Below are 21,341 nucleotides of genomic sequence, written 5' to 3'. Positions count from 1 at the left end.
AAGGGGACCCTCATGCTGTGTTGGTGGGAATATAAATTGGTATAGCCACAATGGAAACATTATGGAGCAAGCCTCAAAAAATTAAAAGTAGAACTACCATATGCCCTAGAAATCCCACTACTAGATATTTATCTAAAGAAAGCAAAAACACTAGGGACGCCTGGGTGGCTCACCTTGTTAAGTGTACAACTTCAGCTCAGGTCATGATCTCGCAGTTTATGAGTTCCAGTCCCGCTTAGGGCTCTGTGCTGACATCTCAGAGCCTAGATCCTGCTTTGGATTCTGTGTCTCCCTCTGTCTCTGCCCCTCCCCTGCTCACACTCTGTGTCTCTCTCTCAAAAATAAACATTAAAAAAAAAAAACACTAATTTGAAAACATATATGCACTCCTATGTTTGTTGCAGCATTATTTACAATGGCGAAGATACAGAAACAACCTAAGTATCCATCATGGATGAATAGATAATGATGATGTGAGATAGACAGATAGATAGATAATGGAATACTATTCAACCATAAAGGAATGAAATCTTGCCATTTGTGACGTGGGTGAAACTAAAGGATATTATTCTATGTGAAACAAGTGATACAATGAAAGACAGATATTTAGTGATTTCACTTATATCTGGAGTCTAAAAATCAACCAAAGCAAAACAAAGCAAAAATTGACCCATAAATACAGAGAACAAATTCTTAGTCTCCAGAGAGGAAGAAGGGGGGGAAGGACAAAATAGGTGAATGGGATTAAGAGATATAGTCTTCAAGATATAAAATTAATAAGACATGGGAATAAAAGATACAGCATAGGGAATATAGCCAGTAATATTATGATGAGAGATGGTAACTAGACTTAATATGGCAAGCATTTGGTAATGTATATAAATATTGAATCACTATATTGTACACCTGAAACTAATACAATATTGGGGTTGTTAGAAGGAAGGGGTTAGTGGGGAGGTGAAATGGGCTAAGAAGGTCAAGTGGTACAACTTGGTTCAACTATCAGGTATGCAAGGCCTGAGAGTGTAATGTAATCACAATGATTATCAGTCAGCAATATCTTAGTACATACATGAAAGTCGCCGAAAGAGTAAATCCTACAGTGTCCATCACAATAAATTAAAAAAAAAAGTGTAACTTCATATGGTGTCAAATGTTAACTGGACTTATTGTGGTTATTGTTTTACAAGATATACAAATATCAAATCATTCTGTTGTACACCTGAAAGTAATATGTCATATGTCAATTACACCTTGATTTAGGAAAATATTTTTTAAATACAGAGACAAGTTGCTGAATAGATGCCAGGGGCTAAGTTGAAGGAGCTGTTTCAGCATATTCATCCAATTTTCAGACCTTTTTCCCTGTTTTCCCTTAAACACTAGTTCAGGTTCATCTTTCCCAAAGATTACCTGCTTCGAGTGTGCAGTTTTCCCCTGCTCTGCTGACCTCCAAACAAGCATCCTGGGCTCTTTGTGGTTTGAACTGCTAAGCATCAAGGAAGTCACTTTTATTCACATAAGAGGGGGACTTCGTTTTTGATGGAAACTGTCCTATGGTCCACGCACTTGGATATGTCCTTCTTACTTGGTCTTCCCAACAATCCTATGAAGGTAGCCCATCGTCAACCTCTTCTTACAGATAAAGGACCACAGTAAGATTCAGAATTTGTCTAGGTTCGTGCTTCAGGGGGGTAGGACAGCCAGTATTCAAATCAGGGTCTCTGGGCCCCCTGAGCTAAATACTACACAATATCAACATGAAATGGCTTTGGAGTAACCAAGGAAAAAGTACCCATACCCGGAGAGAAACAAGGATGGTAGTTTATAACTCTAAAGCTCAGGTCTTTTCAACCTTATTAGACTCTGTCTCCGGGAAATACCAAGTCCTTATAGTCTTGACCCCTTGGCTTTCATAAATAATTGACCTATTGTCAGCCACAAATCCATTGGATTTTTCGAACTTTTATACTCGAACAGGTGAATTCTCCAAACTTCTTCCTTTCAACCCAAATGATGGCTTCTGATACTGATAAAGACCCACTCCCAGCTGGTCAGCCTCCAAAACAAAGTGGAGGGGATGGGGCTCAACCAGTGGGCAGTGGGCATCTCTTGATGCCTTGCCCGAGAGCCTCCCATATTTGTCACATTCTGGAAATGTCCTATAGGCATTTCCTCATTGATATTTGATACCATTTTACCTCAAGAGTACCTGAGGACAAGGAATTGAGTTTTCCTAAAAGAATGTTTGCCGTATGATAGTCTTCTTAATTGGCTTGTGGTTCAAGGTGAATGAGATTTCAAGAAAAGATGGCAGTGAACTTCCATGGACTGACTTGTTTGCCCCCCAACAGTCTATATTTATGGTTTTCATAGCCCACTAAGAGTTCGATCTGAAAGAGGATGCCTGAGAATCCCTGTCTCTGTCACCTAGGCATGTTCAGATATCCAGCAGGAGTTTAGGGAAGGCTCTCCTGACTGGAGCAACAGATCAACTTACTTCTTTTGCCTTCACTTTCATTGACTCAGGTAGTGAGACCTTTTTTCTCATTTTATTGCTGCTGTTGAGGAAAGGTGCTGTTGAGGAAAGGTACCGGAAGGCAGAGGATTACCCTGATCAGGGCTGACCCAGTACAGCGAAGAGGGTAATCATGCCACTACCAGCCTCGTGTGGCAGGCGGAATTCATGTTCTTTTGTTCTTCTCCAGAGCCGACTCCTTCATCTGAGAAATTAAGCCCATCTCCACTGTTAAAATATCTCTCTCCCTGCCTTAAGATACACTGACTTATCAATACTCGCACTTTTTATCGCCGAAAGAAAAAATAGCTCCTAAACTTCATTTCAGTAATTCTTAAACCATCTCCTGAGCACACATTAATAATGTCTGACAGTTGTCCTCTGGTGGCAAGCTCTCGAGTCACTGCCACCCCCTTTATTTCATCCAGGAAAGGGAAGAAGCAAGGGAACTCCCACGGTTCTCCAAGACGGCAAGTCCATGAGTGCTCTTCCCACCTTGGAAGGTGCTGTTTCTCAGGACATCCTGGCTTAGAGTGGAACTTGGAGACGTATTCAGCAAGGGAGGGGTGGAGAAAGTGGACTCTCCCTTTTTTAAAAATTGTGGTAAAATACACATAACGTGAAGCTTACCACATAAGCATTTCTAAATGTCTGGTTCAGTGGTATTAAGTTCATGATCACTGTTAGGCAACCGTCACCACCCATTGCCAGAACTTTTTCATCTTCCCAAACTGCAAATCTGTACCTACTCAACCCTAACTTCCTATTTCCCACCTCCCCGCACTCCCTGGAGACCACTGTTCTTTCTGTCTCTGTGAATTTGACTACTCTAATATAAATGGAATCATGGAGTATTTACCCTTTTGTGTTGAACTTATTTCACATAGCATAATGCCCTCAAAGTGGACTCTTACATTTTTTTTAATGTTTATTTATTTTTGAGAGAAAGACAGCGTGAGCAGGGGAGGGGCAGAGAGAGAGGGAGACACAGAATCCGAAGCAGGCTCCAGGCTCTGAGCTGTCAGCACAGAGCCTGACGCGGGGCTCAAACTCACAAATCGTGAACTCATGACCTGAGCCAAAGTTGGACACATAACCGACTGAGCCACCCAGGCGCCCCTGGACTCTTTTAGTTTTAAATAATGAAATATAGGTACAGGACAGGGCATAAAGCATCCAAATACAGTTTAATAGGTGGTTGTAAAGGAAACATTCTGGACCGTTCTACCAATCCAGACAGCCCCAGTGAGCCTCACCTGACCACAATTTACCCCTTCTTCCACTGCGACAGTGACTATCGAGACATGATATTCATTAGTGGGGTGAAGAGTTACATGCATTATGCTCGCTCACTTGTGTTAGGACCACTAAATGTGGTCGTGCATTGCAGACAGTGCTGTGGAGAGAGGCCCTGGGGCTCGGCACTGTGGCCTCCGTGAAAGGGGCTCATAGGGATATTCAGAGTGGAAACTATGTGTTCTCTGATTCCAAGAGGTCATAATCTAGTAGAATCAACTTCAGAATAAAGAAAGGATACTCCCATGCATAGAAAGATAAATAAAAACAATCTCAGTCTGCCTAGGAAATATGCTGTACATATATCTTGTGGGTTTCCCCATCAGGAGAAGAGTAGAGCGACTAAATCTGGAGAAACAGTGACCAGGTTAAAAAAAAAAAAAAGATTGAGGGGGGAGGGAGGTAGCCAACTGAACAGTAGGAGATGATGGGGAAACTCTTGATTTCAAAGGCTCTGTTTATGGGAGATGAGAGTGCAGTCTTATCAGAGATTGAAGTCCTCATGTAGAACATTCCAAAACAATTTAAGAGGCCCAAGGGTGATAAATCACAGGGAATGGGCGGCATTCATCCTGAGGTTCTAAGAGAAATAAAGTGTGAAAGAGGGCCGATTCTGACAAGGAGGCACAATAGATCCTAAGACAGTGCTGCTTCGGAAGATTGGGAGGCTCTAATGTGATGCCTGCCTTTAAAAAAAAAAAAAAAACTGCCCAGGGAAAGTCAAGGAGTACAGGGAGGCAGACCTAATCTCCCTTCAGAGGAGCTGCCTTAAAGCCTGATGTGTGTAGAATAGCCATGATTCAGGACTATTGGAGCATCTTTCATTCGGGAGGCTCAAATGGCTTTACTGCCAGAATTACTTACCGCCCTGCCTGCTCTGCAGTAGCTGGGTGTGTGTGCACCGGCTCTCCTAATATAAAAGCCAGGACAATCCACACATACCCAGCACCCCAGTGACTCCCCTCCCCCATGCCACCTGCAAAAATATGGATAGGGGACCCCTGGTTTAAGCAAAATGTACTGTGAGAAACTAGATCGTAGAGTAGGTCACCATGAGGAAAACTTGGACTGCATGTGGGTCTGTTCCTAGGTGGTTATCATCTGTGGGGCCACCAGCTGTACAGCTCGTGAGCAGTCTGCATGTCTGTTACACAGCACATGACAATGGCAACAACTGATATCTGTCCATCGCTTGCTATATACCAGTATTTTTCTGATCTTCTTTTCTATTTTATTTTAATGCTCACATTGATCCCGTGAGGTAGGCCCTGTTAATTCCCATTCTACAGATAAGAGAACTAAACCACAGGAAGAACTAGTAACTTGTCCCAAATCACAAGTGTCGGGATTCTAACCCACATGCCTGACTCTGGATCTCACACACATGGTACAGAGAATGGCCTAGGGAATTCAGGGACATGTCTGCACCACCCAGCGGGCTGGACCGTGGTTTATAACCATCATTTGTCAAGGAGGGTGTCATAGGCAGCCTTCAAAATCTCAGGGTTAGTATGTGATTTAGTGAACTTGCTACACATTCAATCCAAGAAATAATTCTGTTGTGATTCATAGGACTCGACGTAGAAGTTTCAAGCCTCTGCCAATGCTTCACGTCTGTAAATGAGCAAAGAATAACTTCATGACATTTGCTGTAAAATGCAGATAATTATAAATCCTTCCTAGTTTTAAGAGCAAAATAGGAAGTGTAGTAGGTGTGTAGTATTTAATTCTTTGTTTATCTGTAAGGCAGTGTGGATGTGAATGATCTCTATGTAATGTGCTTACATTCTGAGGCTCTAAGCAGCCCAACAGATTGCTTTAAATTCATTGTTCTCTTGGGGCACCTGGGTCGGCTAAGCATCCAGCTTTGGCTCAGGTTATGATCTCACAGTTTGTGAGTTCGAGCCCTCCTGCTTCAGATTCTGTGTCTCCCTCTCTCTCTGCCCCTCCCCTGCTCATGCTCTGTCTCTCTGACTCTCAAAAATAAACAAAACATTTTTTAAAAATTATTGTTTTCCTTTTCCTTTGCAGATGACCATTCACGGGTGAGGCTGCAGACCATAGAAGGAGATACCAACTCCGACTACATCAATGGAAACTATATCGATGTATGTATTTTGAAACTGTCAGTAAACCCAGCTGTTCTGCCACGTTCCACATCGTGTGTCTGCTGTGGTGTTGGTGGGCACTCGTTGCTCCAATTCCAGAAGCAAACACATGAACATTATCTCATAGCCCGCAGAACTTTATGGTGAAGAAACGGCCACTCCTTTTCTCACGTCGGCCTATTGGCTGCTGAGCTCCTCTGTAGCATTCTGTGCCTTCCATGCTGCTGTGGACCAAGGAAATATTATTTCCATGTTTTTGTCAACAACTTAGATTATTTGACACTTAAAAACAATCAGTTTACATATTAATAAGATAAAACTCTCTTAATTCCTAATTTGATGATTTGCAATCTCGTCATTGCTGCACTTTTCAGTTGCCTTCAAAGTAGTCTGCAGCTGTTAACCAGGACATCTCATGCACACAAGACATGTCATTAAATATGTAGGCTGTTTAACTATTGAAGACTGCTCCTTTGTTCATTCTGCATCATGTTAACTTAATGTCTTACATTAGGATAAATTCCTGAAGAGACTGCGTGTTTTCAGTTGAAAGAATGAATGAAATCAAAAGTGGCCTGAAAATGAAGGGAAAGTCACTGTTGCCTTCAAGGCTCAGGTTCACGTTAAACAAACCTTCGCTCCCTTGCAGTTCCCAAAGCACACTGCTTGGCCACCACCTTGTCTTCTAGTCCATCAATACTTCCATGGACAGGCTTTACTCATATATAGAGGTTCTTTCATTCTCTTGGTTGAGTACAATTCAGATGCTACTAAAAGCACTAGCATCACAATCTCTAAGAGTCCTCTAAAATATAACCATAAGAATGTTGTTTTTAGTACTGCTGGGAATGATTTGATACTTTGGTTATAGATCTGAGGGTGGGGCCCGCAGGATGACTGTTTGAAGAGTAATTCATATCCCATTCCTCAAATGAAGCCCTCTACTCTGCTACATTGGATGATGGTCCAAAACATCCCCAGCCCAAGTTAGATGGTTTTTTTCTATTAAAGCAGAGTTCCTTCCTAAAGTACATTGCACTTATTCCTTTATCCAGCAGATGTTTAGTGAGTACTTTGTGAGAGAATTCAGAGGGGTCCAAGACCTGTTGCCTTCTCCCCAAGACTTCACAGTTTAGAAGCTGAAGTAAGACATGTCTTCTCTAGAACATTCCCTCCCTTGGGGAGATTCCAAGAGTCTCCTGTCCATGCTCCGGTCCCAGCTCTTAGAGCCCCTGAGGGGTTCTTGAGCACAGAGACAGTATCCTGCGCATCTTTGTATCCCCTGCACCCGGCACAGCCCAAAACTCTCTAAGCACTTAATAAGTGTTGGATGAATCACTGCCTGAAGGAGTAAACATAATCAGATCAGGTTTTGTGGTAGAAGTGATTTTAACTAAGCTTTAAAGAATGGGCAGGTAGAGATACAGAGGAGGGGAGACATAGAAGTAATGAAAATACCAGATTAATTAGTTTTAATTTTAACAGAGAAGAGAGTCAACATTCAGGGCCCTTTTATTCACTTAGTCAATGAGATTTTATTGAGCCACATATTATATTATACATCAGTTACTGTTGTACATATTAGAGTTTTAACTGAATGGTTCAGACCAGAAACAAAAACAATGGACTGAGAAATGGCCACTATGTATAGCAACACAGGTCATTCATGGACTGTATGGATTATTTCCGTTACACAAAAGAGTTTTGCCAGTCTCCGAGCACCTTGCTAGGACTGACATATGGAGCCGTACATCAGACAGGGTCTTGCTTTGTGGAACTTACCAGCTGGCCAAAAATCAATGATTATCCAAATAACCCTATTTGATATCTGTCAAGAGTCTATACCCACAGTAGGTCAGTTGTATAAAAGAATGTGTTTGCTTTTGCTGTTCTTATCAATGACTTGTTTTAAAAGAAAAAAAATCTACCAGATACGCATTTAAATGGTCTGAGAAATCTGTATTTCCTCTCCAAGTTTCTCCTGTTTCCCATCTGGCTTCGGGCACAGTATCTTGGGTAATCTCGGGGGACAGAAATGGAAAATATTAAGGTCCATGGCGATATTATGTTACCTGTGTGTAATTTTCTCTAAATTGGTTTTATCTTCCCCAGATATTGATCCTAGGGTGTTCTTTGTTCCCTTCTTGATTCGGTCTCAATTTTCATCTTTTCCCCTCCTCACAGAGTCGTGATAAAAGGAAGGGGCCTTGAAGAACCTCTTCAGATTTCTGGCCCTTGCCCCAGCAGCGTGTCACAGGCATTAGCAGTGTTTAAGAACGATGTTCAGTATTAATATCGATGTAGCTGCCTAGACTGGTAGCACAGAATGTGTGTTAAGGCCTTGGCACATTGCCAATAACATCCTGAACACAAATGAAATCCCGTTGCACATTGCCAGCCTGTTTGCAGTCTAATAAAAGTCGTGGTCATGTTATTTCAGAGAATCCATAAGTTGTTAGTGTTTATTGCTCACCCATAATCTAATAGCCAGCGTGTGATTAAGTTACTCCCACCCCCTGTGTGAGCAACAGAACTGTTCAGTTCGATGCACCTTTGCTTTGTACAAGGCACTAAGTGGTACTGGGTCTGGCCATTTCACTTACATCCAATGCAGTTGTTGGTATTTGTGCATTCATTCTGGCAAACTTAGTGGGTGACTTCTGGGCTGCTTACTGATTGGAAGTTTGTCAAATATTCTTTTCTCATTTATTTTCAGGGTTATCATCGACCCAATCATTATATCGCTACCCAAGGTAAGTCTGTTCCAGCTTTGATGTTTGATGCCTTTCTTTGGTTGTTTGCCTATTTGCTGTCATCTTGTTCCTGCATTACTCCCCCCGCAGAATGATATTGCACCTTGCTCTGGCCCCATTTATTTGTTCGCTGCCTACGCTCTATTATCTCATCCCTCTGTCATCCCCCAGAATGATATTTCCCACTGCTCTAGCCCCATTTACTGCAGTTCTAGTCATCAACACATAACCCCTTGTTTTCCCACCAGAAGGTCTGGTAATGTGATCACCGAGTTAGAAGCTGATGTTGTCATCATTAGAATGTATTCATCAATTCATTATTGGATTAATTCTGTCTGCCTTCAAAATGAATCTGACATCTTCACAGATAGGTATATAGATACTCGCTAAATAAATCTGTGCTGAGTACTGTCTATAAAAGACCTGTAGTGTGCCAGTTGCTGCCGCAGATACAAGCTGAATCCGTCAAGCACTCCCTCTCACATCAGTTGTGGTTTGATGGGGAAGGTATGGGGTGACGTGTACATTATTACAAGCAATACCAGTTAGAAATTTGTGTGAGAGGTGCAGAGAAAATGTTAGGGAAACTTGGAGAAGAAAGAAGTCACTTTCAGATGGGATGATCCAAAAACTGCTTTGTGGCAGAAGTAAGTTTGGGAGGAAAACTTCTAAATGGCTGAGGCATCATGAGCAAAGATCTGAAAGCAAGAAATCAGTGCTCCCAGGTAGAAAGCAGTTGGTGGATCACTTTGGCTAAAGGAAACAAGAAGAAAGCTAGGGGAAAATGTTGGAGAAGCTCATGGCCAGAGCTTTTGTGGCATCTTTCTGGGACACTGACTATGGAGAATGAAGATCATGAGAGGGCTGAGGTTGTTGGGAGTGTGGCATCGTAAGGGATGAGTTAGTGCATCTGTTAGATGAACTGAAGAAATGCCAAGAAGCAGGGACGACCCAATTAGGGTTGAGAGCATGCATTCTCTTCATTTTATTATTTTATCATTGTTTCCAGTATTGCATTATATCCCAAAAAGAGGAGCAGGGAGATCAAAAGGATATGACTTGCCAATGGTCAGGGATTGGCAGGGGGTGCCCAACAGAATATCAAGGAGCAAGAGATTAAAGGATGCCAATAACATTGTGGAAAGTCTAGGTTTGGAGGTGGGAGGGTTGGAGGTGTTTGATGGACCATGAGGAGAGAGAAGTAGCTAAGGACTGAGGTCAGGTTCAGTTAACAAGTCATAGGTTATAGCCAGTGAGAAGAATCCCAACACTTAGGGCAGCACTATCCAGTAGAACTTTCTGTAATGGTGGAAACCTGTATCTGCGCCAGTCAATATGGCAGCCACTGATAGACGCTCAAAAAGTATCTACTGTGAATGAAGAAGAACAGAGTTTTAGATTTTAACGTTGATTTAAATAGCTTCATTTGGCTATTTCCTACTGGTAGTTTGGGACAGCAGGGCTCTGGGTTACAAAAGCTCCAAATATGGCTGAAATAGAGCCACTGTGGTATATTATCCTAATCCCGACAGCCTTGGCCAGTACCCGGGTGGGACCATTCATAGAGTCCGCAGTCTCATGTCACCATTTACAATTCTACACCTGGGTGTGGGTGACCTACTTAACCTTCAGTATGTTTCCTGAAATGAAGTCAGTAATGGCTCCTTCCAAGGTCATGTGGCTAGTCAAAAGAAAGGTCTCATGGAGAGTACCCAGCTTGAACCTGGCAGGAAACAGACCTTTACATAGGAATTGCTTAGGAGTTGCAAGCACCTAGCACAAACTCCTACCTGATGGGACAGAATAAGGACATGTGTCCAGGGCCCCTGAGTCCAGTCCTAGTTGCCTTCTCCTATACCCTGCTGCTTTTAAGCTGAGTCCATCGATGCTTTTAGAGGAACCCTTTGTTAGTTCCTCAAATCCCTACTAATGGATTCCAGAATATTCTAAAGTAAGTATCATAACAGATCTGATCTCATAAATGTGCTGATAATTTGGAAATAATGGTTTTTATAAACACATGCAAAAATTTGATCATAAAATACATAACATGCTACTAAGTTCTTGATTATCAGCCCATGTTTCATAAATAACATGAATATAAAGTTAAATCTTATTTGAATTTCCAAAATTGAGGACCTCTACATTAATGTTACTAACGAGCCAGCCAAAGTAGAGATTGAAATGCCCAAAATCCTATGTGTGGCCCCTCACCTGGCATTCCTTTGTTCTTCCTCTCTGCCCCTCTCTCCCTGAGGGTGATCATTCTTGAAGAAAACTACCATTAGAGAAGTCACTTTCTGGTACCTTCAGAATTAGTTTGAATCATACTCAATTGCTCGGGAGCATTCAACCTATCAAGTGTTAATGAGTAAATATATTTCCTGGCAGCTAAGATATGGCAAATGTAATCACCTTGCAATAGACCACTCAGGTACCCTTAATGGAGAAGGAGGCTATATAATGCCCTGTTTACCAGAGCATGGCACCTTTGCCAGTGCAGGATGATCTACAGATGGCACTTTGAACACTGGCAGTACTTACGTCACTGCTGTTGGTGCAGGGCAAGGGGCGGAAATGAGCAAATGTTTTTAGTCTAACATTCAATCAAGATAGTACACATCATGTTAAGAGTAATGCATTCAGACCATGATGTTTAGGTTAGAAAGTTAGAGGCTTTTTTCTAGTATATTACACAAACATAATGTAACTGATAGCCTCAGATTGCCAGTAATAAAGATTTCTGACGCTCTGCAGTAATTGGCAAGGATGGTTAGAACATGCCTATGGATCGCATCATAAAAGAAAAAAAAAACACAATATCTGATTGTAAGAATCCTACAAAATGGATGATAAAGACTAACCAGCAGATGCAATTTTAAAATCTCTCCTTATTCTTTTTTTCCTATTGTATGCTGATATAATCCTTTAAAACCTATTCATCACAGGAACCCATGAAACTACATGAATGTTCCAATTTACTGACAACCCATTTTATTCCCAAGAGTTTAAAATACGTAGATTTTCACCAAGTCCCTTCAATCTAGTAGACATGTCATGAATTTATCTCTTCGATCTCTTCCTCCCCTGCTTCAGCTTCATTGATTTTTTTTACCAGAACTGACGTTGACCTTTGATGATAGCGGTAACGTTTCTGCAAATTGAAGGGACCACAAAAAAAGCCAGATCTGGGGCTTTTTTAGTGTGTTCTTCCGGCCCCCACTCCATTTAACTGTTTTCCATCTGCGGCTAATATATTGATGACCCAGTATTGACTTCATCAAATCTGCCTGACCAGCCGTTAATACGATTGTAACATTCAGGATCTAAGGTTTGGCAAACCAGGAATCAAAGAAGAGTAAGTCATGTCTATTACTGCGTGTCTGTACTCAAGGCCAAGGCAGAGTTGGATTTCAAAAGCAGGGCTGTCAGTAAGGGGCAGATGAGCACACAGGTCGGTAGGATTACCCAGAACTGATGATATTTCACTATCAAGGAATACCCCATGAGCTGGAAGGAGCTGCATGCATTTAGAATTGTTCCTCCGAAATGATTCCGGGAAACACCTGCCAGCCGTGTGGTATGCAAATGAGGGAGGCCTGGAGAAATGTCTTTTATTATTGTTTGGTTTTACTTTTTTTAATTTTTTTAATGTTTATTTATTTTTGAGAGAGAAACAGAGCACGATCAGGGAAGGGGCGGGGCAGAGAGGGAGAGAGAGGGAAACACGGAATCCGAAGCAGGCTCTAGGCACTGAGCTGTCAGTACAGAGCCCAACACAGGGCTCGAACTAACAAACCATGAAATCATGACCTGAGCCAAAGCCAGACACTTAACCAACGGGAGCCACCCAGGCACCCCTGGCTTTATTTTTAAAACTGACTTCAAGAGTCTTGCTTTAGAAAACTCAGGAAAGATGATGTCAGATAGTTGAGGAAGGAAATGCTGTCAGTCTGGGATGTATACGCTTGCCCAATACACAGTCCCTCTTCCTCACTACCTAGCTCATCTGTGGGTTGGAGGTGCACACAGATATCAGAGGATCCTGGGAGAAGAACTTGCCTGTAATTGCTTCAGGGGAGACGACGTGCGTCATCAAGTCTGGGCAGCATGTCCTAGTCACGCGGCAGTGCACCGGCACTTGGCCGGGATTTCTGGGAGCCAGAGAAAGGATAAAGGGATCCATGGGGTGAGTGAGGGAGGCAGGCCTTCAGCCATACTTGAAGGAAGTTTCCTTTGGCAGAGGAAGAGGACAGGATGAACGGGTAGACTACCGAGGTCACGGCGGAGCATGGAGCCCTGGCAGAGGATCGGAAGGGTCTTCACCTCCCTGGCATCTTGGGTCTTCTCGGTCGCTTGTTGAAATAGACCTTCTCGGGGCGCCTGGGTGGCTTAGTCGGTTAAGCATCCGACTTTCGCTCAGGTCATGATCTCGCGGTTCGTGGGTTCGAGCCCCGCGTCAGGCTCTGTGCTGACTGCCAGCTCAGAGCCTGGAGCCTGTTTCAGTCTGTGACTCCCTCTCTCTCTGACCCTCCCCTGCTCACGCTGTCTCTCTCTCTCTCTCTCTCTCCTAGAAATAAATAAAACATTAAAAAAAAAATTAAAAAAAAAAAAAGAAAAAGACCTTCTCTCAAGAAAAACTCACACAGACACACTATTTTACATAGACATACAGGTCCTCGCAAACCATTAAATCCAGCCTGGAAGAATCTGTATACTCCAGATTAAAAAGCCCTGAGCTACAAGGGTAAGAAAGAATGACAAGTAAGGTGAGGGCATTGGTTAAAAGGCTGTGAATGATGAGTACTATTTAATGAAAGGAAGGGCAGAGTAAGGAAAGGAAGGATGTTTCTGAGCCACGTGGTGGTGAATGCAGTGCTTTAAGAAGATTAGTTAGTGTGGAATTACTAGAAACAAAGGACATAGTTAGGGGTAGAAAGAAATAATTCAGGCAATAATGGCAGTGTTGCAGTTGTAGCTTTTATTTTAGTTGCTAATCTCAGGTGCATACAGCTAAAATATGTTTTCTAAAATTAAATATATTGTAGTGCCAAACTGTTGATTTTTAAGTGCTTTCCTTCTTACTTAATAAAAAGCGATAAATATATATCAGTAGTTTTGCTTGATACAATACTCTTAGAAACTCGGCATTTTCATTTGTCCATTCATTCAATAAATATGAAGTGCCTATTAAGTATGGGCTTTGCGGGATAGCTAATTTTCTGCCCTCTAATTTAGGTATTAACTTGTCTCGTTTCATAAATGGAGGAAAGAGGGCCCTGAGGAGAAACAAGGCTTGAAAACAGAACTCATAGGTAGTTGAGTGTCTGCAGCGAGCCCACAGGGGTTCTGGATGTTTTTCCAAGCCTTTTCGTGTCTAGTGCTGCATGGTACCATGTGATTCTCACCCTCAAGAAGAGTCTCAGGGCTTGTGCTCTTTGTCATGTACTGAAACTCACCCCTCATAATATAATATCTTCCTTCTAAGTTATGATGCTCCCCCCCCCCAACAAAATGTAAATTTTCTATGATACAGTCCTATCTGAAAATACCTCTTAATTAAAACTGTCTTCTTAGATGTCCTGAAATAGTACAGTGAGATTCCAGGGTCTCCCTGGTCCCCAGCAGGCCTCTGGGCACCTGTTTGAAGATCCGCTAGTCCAGGGAGCTAACACTGATGGTGACAGAAAGAGACTCTACATGACAGCGAGATGGAGGCTGAGATCAGAGCTCACCAACACTTTTTCTTCTGATGTGCCAGCCAATCAAGGCAGTGTTTCTGGAGATAGTCCATCCTATTAAACGACTTAGCTTATCTCTGTCTTGACCCTACTTATGCATATCCCCCCTTCCGTATACGCTTCATATAATCAATTTTATTTGTCCATGATTATTATTTATTGATAATTTGAAAAAGAGAAGCCTAAAAATAAATGTCCAACAGAGACTTCAAGCCAGGAGCAAACTTTTACGTGAAGACAACCAAAATGTGGGGAATGAAGGTTTATAGCAGAACCACCACCCGGTCTTCAGCCACCATGCTACAATTGAAACTTTGCTATAGTGACTTCCTTCTGTTTGCTGGTGATCTGTTTTTCTTCTGCATTCCTACCACACACTCCACGTGGTCTGAACGTTTTAAATAAGGATTTTCAGAAAGATAAATATGGTTTCTATTTTCCCAGCTCCAAATTCTCCCTCCAGCCTCTGAAGCAGTAAATAATGCTGCTTAGAATAAGTATACTTAACTCTCCTTGGCAAGTCATGCTTGGGGCGGAGACTTATCAGTGTCAGTGCAAGTTCTACACACTCTGAGAAGCTTTTGTCTCCTGCATTCTGGCCTCCAGATTGAGATGAACCCTTGAAATTATTTCTCTGTACAACTGAAAGGGGGAAAAATGTTTTAATCAAAAGCTAAGCCTTCAGTAAATAACTTTTGTTTTTCTTCTTTCAAACACCATTGTGTACAAGTACATTAGCTGACACTGTTCTTCCCAGCTTAGTTGTTCCCACATTGCCAATGAGTTTAGACTTACTACATCCTCTTTGAGGCTGATTTAAAAAGTATTACCTGGTAAAATGGAGTACTCTCTAGTTTTCAAATTTAAATAGGGAGGCTTTGAAGAAGTGTCCTTTATACCTGGGCAGTCAGTGACCCCTCATGAGCTCTACGTATTCCATATGGCCAGTGCCAAATTCTCCATGCAGGGCTCACCGCATGTTACTCTCTGTGCATAGTTTTCCAAAGGAAAATGAATCATTGCAATGAACAGTTTATCTCCAAACTTCTTTGAAACTATAATTTTTCTTCACCAAATTAATTTCAACAGGACTGGCCAATTAGCCAAAAAGTCAGATCATAGACATTTCTCACCCTATGCTCTTAATACACTTGCTCATTAGTAGTGAGAACATTTAAAGACAGGTTGCAAATTAAAAGGTAAAACCAAAAATAGATTGTGGTAGGCGGCATCCACCCTATTGTTATAGATGCCATATTGGAAATGGGTCCCTCGAATAATGGAACATAAATTAACAGAATAATTTGGAGAAAAATGATGCTGCTGTCAAGCAAGCACTCAGGTTTAGATTGTTTCAAATGCTTTTTAAATCAGTAGAAATAATTTACAGGTGCTCCTCATTTGACGTAGAAAAGTCTAGAATCTTGTCGAGTTGCTAGAAACTTTAAAAGTCTTGAAGTCCAGCTCCCCTGTTTTGTCACTGAAACAGAGCTTAAAGCAAAAATTGATTCGGGTCACTTTGATCCATAGTGAGTCCAAATGAGTCATGTATACAAAAGTATTTGCAAACCGTGTAGATTGACATTCATATTTACATAGATTGCATTCCATGTCCTAACGTGGGAGGAACCTAATGTGTTTCTGATCTCCCGCAGCCCATTTTGTTCAATAGCAAAGAAACAACATGAGGTCACATCTTTCTTCCAGGTTCAGCCCTTTGAAATGCTAGAGCTCTGATGAATAACCAGGGCTGCAGGCCCTGGTCCTGGCTTCCTGGGCCCTTTCAAAGCAAAGACATTGCTCTCAGACCTAATTTATCCAAAATTGTACAAATATTTCTGTGAGCCTACCAAGTGTCTGCCTCATAACAGTGTTGGGAATACAGCAGTGACCTCAGGAATTAGATAGTGCTGGTGTGTATATAAACGACCATTGCTAATCTGTGATTATGCAAGAACACCGGGTTTGGGAACCACTTTAGGCCGTTTCTCTCCCTTACCCATCCTCCATTGCAGGCGAGAAAGTGAGACCCAGTACAGAACTGGAACCACTTTCCTGACCTTCGTGATCAGACTCCTTTATTACACACCGACACAGTTTCGAAGAAGTTTGCAGCAGACAATTTAGGAAGTTCCTGGCCATTGCAAGTAATTTTTGTTTCTTGCCTTCTTACTCAAAAGGATGCTTCTGGAAATTTCTTCATGAAGTGCCCCATGCTGCAATTGAAAATTTGAGATTGCCTGCACTGAGCTACGTCTAGGGAATCAACTTATCTCTATTTTATTCATTTATTAGATGTATTCTCTTTTTTCTTAAAAGCAGATCCCGCTTGTATACTGAGAAGAGCTTAATTAAAGGATACAGAGACTAATGAAAGCTTTTGTTTCTCTGCCAGTGGCCCTGAAGCATATGAATACAGGTTTTTCCCATTGCTCTATTTCTCCTTGACAGAAGGCAGCCAGATCCTTTGGGTCACCAAACCCCTCCATTCTGAAGGCCGCCATTCTTCTTTTTCCCTCCTTGATTGCCTTCTCTCTCTTCCCCTCTTCACAGAATGAACAAGTACTCAAGATGAGTTTATGAGGGTTCTCTTTAGAGACAGGCCTGATGAATGCTCTGTGACTCAGCCAGCAAGAGACTCTTGTGGTGCGAACATCTGTCATGTTCCTCCCTTCTGAGGCTCCAAACACTTTCTCATGCGCCTCTTCCCAGCTCTTCAGGCAGTGTTGCCATACAAGCCCTCCCAGGGATCAAGGACCAGAGGTCTCTCCAGTAGCAGGGCCTCTGTCTCCGCAAACTAGAGCAGATTGTTGCCACATGCTGCCTACCAACCCTTTCATTCTTTTCTACATAAGAGTTTCTCTTTGGAGGCCTAATCTTTACCCCTGTCACTCAGATCTGATTTCGTTCAGCTTTATAATAGCAGCCTTTGCCTTCCCATTCACAGTGCTACCACTGTGAGCTGAAAATGTTTTTTCAACGGCTAGGGAGGCAGGCTTCTAGAGGAGGGCTGAGTATCGTCCCAAAAGAACAAAACCCAAATAATGGTTCATCTAAGTAGATGGAGTTTCCAGAAATGCTTTGGAACGTTTTAGCTTTAGGTGTAAGTCATGCTAAGAGTCACCCCCTTGCTGGTTTTATTCACGTGTAGTTCTTGGCTCATGCAGTATGTCCACAATCAAATCTTTGAAACTGGGGTCCTAAAATGCCTTCCATATACTAACATTTTTTATGTCAGTCACTAGGACGAAGCTTTTTCCCCTCCAAGAGGCTGTAGAAAAGAGAGGCTAATGAGAGTGGATTCCAGAGTTAGCCTGGGTCAGCTCAGATGCCCGCTTTGCAAGCAAGCGTTCAATAAATATGAGCGATGATTCTTATCTTATCATTAGCATTATAATATGGATCCCCAAAGACACATTTTCAGTAACACATAGGCAGTTCAGGCTTTAACCCAGGAATAGTGTATACCCATATAGTTTTCATAAACATTATTATTTCTACATGAATTGATGCTTCCTTCCAGAAGGATGTATCAAAGGGAACCACTTATATTTTCACCAATATCCTGCATCCTCCCCAATATGCAAAGATTATCATCAAAAGACAGGCATGGGTTGGAAAGACAATAAGCTATGTCACAAGCTTGGGGGATTATATTTTCCTTCTATTTTTGAAGCCTTGTAGAAATGGAGCAGCTCTGATAGCAGCAAAGGACACCAGCCTTGGTGTTCTGAAGGCTTCCCTGAAGCACATAGACAGATTACATGTTAAGTGAAAACAGCTAATACCAAAGGCCAGACAAGTTTCGTCACAACAGGCTCTGTCCAAACCACTTTCTGGGATAAGAATACTTAAGAATATTTTAAAAAGGAGTTTTGTGAGGCTAAGAAACTCCTGGGGAACAAATGGTGCTGAGAAACGATCTTGTGGAAAAGAGAATAATAATGACAGAGGAGCAGAAGGGGAAATAAAGGTAAAGATGGGTGCTCTTGGGCTCCTTCAACCTGTGTGGTTGGGCAGGGCTAGTTAGACAGGCACCATCTGCTGCTTGGCTGGAGGTTGACCAGATGCCTAAATGTGGTCAGTTACAATCTGCACCAAAGAGCCAGGAGACAGCGTTGAGCTGAAGCAAAAGGAATTCCTGCAGACCGCTTCTGCGATTCACTTCGCACAGCAAATTCCCAGGAAATGCAGGTATTCCCCAAGCACTGCGTGTCAAGTCAGGAAAAGGACTGCGGAGTCGATAGTGAGTTAGGATATACATTAAGTTTAAAGAATTACTGGTCTTTTTAAAGTTATATAACAGTATCATGGTTATGTTCTTTAATATTTTTTTAAGTTTATTTATTTTTGAGTGAGACAGAGACTGTGTAAGCAGGGGAGGGGCAGAGAGAGAGGGAGAGAGAGAATTCTGAGCAAGCTCCATGCTCTCAGCACAGAGCCTGATGTGTGGCCTGAACTCGAAACCAAGAGTCAAACGCTTAACTGGCTGAGTCGCCCAGGTGCCCCATGGTTATGTTCTTTTAAAAATGTGGAGATACCCAGTGAAATATTCATATACAAGCAAGAAAACATAGACACTACACTTGCAAATAATCATGCCTATGCCTTCAGGTAAAGGTGACTCCTACCCTGACCCGTACCCAAAGCCTCACTACTTACCCAGGGCAAAGCAAATAGATTAAAATTTTTCACCAATAATTTATTAACACGCTTCCAAAACAAATTTCCTAGCAACACAATTAGACCAACCTTATTCCACTTCTGTTTAACATATAGACAGATTTTTTTCTAAGCTCGCTTAACATTTAGAACACTTCTATCACTTTCAACACCTTTTTAGTTTTGAGTTTGTGTGCCAGCGTTTTTATAGATAAAGATATGTTGGTGTTTTTTTCTTTAACAAAACCGCTGATTATAATTTAAGTCATTGTATGGCTTATGTGATATGAAAGTGACCAAAGTTATTCTTTAATGACATTTTTTAATCTTCCTTTGGGATTTTATCACTGCACAAATTTATCTAAATGGTTACAAGTACGTATATGCTTGTGTGTCAAAAATAACTTATTAGAAGACTCCCAAGGGTGATCTTATAGATTTTTTGTGAAATTCTTTAGTTAAATTAATTGTAACACGTGTAGCTTTTATTAAGGAAAAAGAACACTTCTAAAAATATTACGACAAACTTAGGTGACAAAGCCACTATTTTCAATTATTTCCTTATTTACAGGTCTTAAAAGTCCTGGTAGGGGAAAGGAAGAAAGCCCTCAGAATACCTGACTCATTTTGTTTTCAGTTTACTTTTTTAAAAAATGTGTTTCTGTATCTATTGTTGCTGTGACTTGCAACATAACTGAGATTGGTGTGGAAATGCAGGAACCGTCTCTGAGCAAAGATAAGGAAAACCCCAATAAAAGCTACGGAGATATGTAAACATTTACAACAGAAAAGAAAGGAGTCGTAATAATGACTAATCAAGGTAGGATGAACTCATACTGGAACTGAAGTATTAGACAATACGCATATGAAAAATGGGAAGGTAGAGATTAGAATTTTAAAATACCAAGTGCCTTGTATCTCTTAGGAAGAAAATGGGGACTTGATTCAATGAATCTTTATTAAGTCGAAGCAAAGAGTACTACATCATTCTTTACACTTTTTGTTTTTAAATATTTCATAACTCTTGTAACTGAATAAGTGAGTAAAACAAAAGACACATTAGTAACCAAAAAAAAAAAAAAATGAGAGAGAGAGAGAGAGACAATGATGGAAGGGTTATGACTCATACCACAGACAGAGGCTTCCCAGGCTATTTTAGAATCTGTGTGCAGCCTGTCCGTTAGTGTTTGGTTTGTACCAATTTTCTCTTAATTAAATCCGACGTGACCTTTTGGTGTCCAATCAGGATTGCATATGTTCTAGTAATGTGCTTGGAAACCAACATTCCATGACACTAATCATCTAGGGAAAGCCACGAATATTTGCACTGCTAATGTTGGCACACTTTCTTATTTCAGTCTGAAAGGACAATTTGAGGGAATGGTATGAGTGGAATGTAAACAGCAACATGTGGATTATGTCTTTGAGGGGAATTGTTGCTCATGGATATGGCAGGAAGTGTATGCCTCATTTTAGGTTATAACCGGAGCCCACACCTGTGAGCCCATTTAGAAGAAAGAGGGTAATCGGCAAGTAGCTGCTGACCTGAGTGGGCCAGGCAGAGGGGAAGGACTCGGTGGGAAAGCCTACTCCCAGTGGGAAGGGGTAAGAAGGGATTTATCTTTGTGTGAGAACCACTGAAATTAGCTGCAAACTAATTTTTGCCGCTGAAAGTAGCTGCAAATGCTATTTAACATCGTTATTTAAGTCACCGCTTTTGACACTACTTCTAAAAAGGTGTATTTTATTATAACTCCAATGCCTATTTTCTCTTTTACTGTCACTAACTGAAAATTCCAGTAGACTGGTGAGCATTCCAAACCCTGTAATTCTGGACGTAAAGAATGCTTCATGTAAGAGCTATCCTTAGAAATCCTATTTTATGGTGCTACCATTTATATTTTTGAATGTCAGTTAAATAAAGTATTCCCAGGTTTTCCCCATCATACAGCAGTCCTCAATGTTTGCTTCTAATTCTTTAGTTGATTTCTATTGTTTCTTTAAAATGGTAATCTCCGGGGGGGGGGGGGGGGGTGGATTTCTTAGCAATTCAGGAAAATGAGCAAATCACATCTCACGCACCCAGCCATCTCAACTTTGGTTTCCACTTACTGCAGCTGAAACCAAAAATTATTCATAAAAATTCCATGATTTTAACATAAGTAGCCTCAGGGGAGAGCAAACGCACCTATCAAATAAGTGTTGTTAAGGATTATTAATGCAGAAGCTGACTGTTTTCTGTGTCACCATTATCATTTTTGTG

General features: G+C 41.5%; 1 protein-coding gene across 4 annotated transcripts in view; it reads left to right on the top strand.

The window, feature by feature from the left end:
- PTPRM (protein tyrosine phosphatase receptor type M) overlaps window positions 1–21,341 on the top strand; it is a 588,144-nt gene that overhangs the window by 499,715 nt on the left and 67,088 nt on the right. For all 4 annotated transcript variants that reach the window (XM_077778076.1, XM_077778074.1, XM_077778075.1 and 1 more), the window contains 2 exons: window positions 5,846–5,922; window positions 8,639–8,675. In XM_077778076.1, coding sequence (XP_077634202.1) covers window positions 5,846–5,922; window positions 8,639–8,675 — 114 coding nt within the window. The remainder of the gene's footprint in view (window positions 1–5,845; window positions 5,923–8,638; window positions 8,676–21,341) is intronic.

Source organism: Crocuta crocuta, unplaced genomic scaffold, assembly GCF_008692635.1.
Source record: "Crocuta crocuta isolate KB4526 unplaced genomic scaffold, BGI_CrCroc_1.0 scaffold26, whole genome shotgun sequence".
Lineage (NCBI taxonomy): Eukaryota > Metazoa > Chordata > Mammalia > Carnivora > Hyaenidae > Crocuta > Crocuta crocuta.
This window is presented reverse-complemented; position numbering and strand designations above follow the sequence as displayed.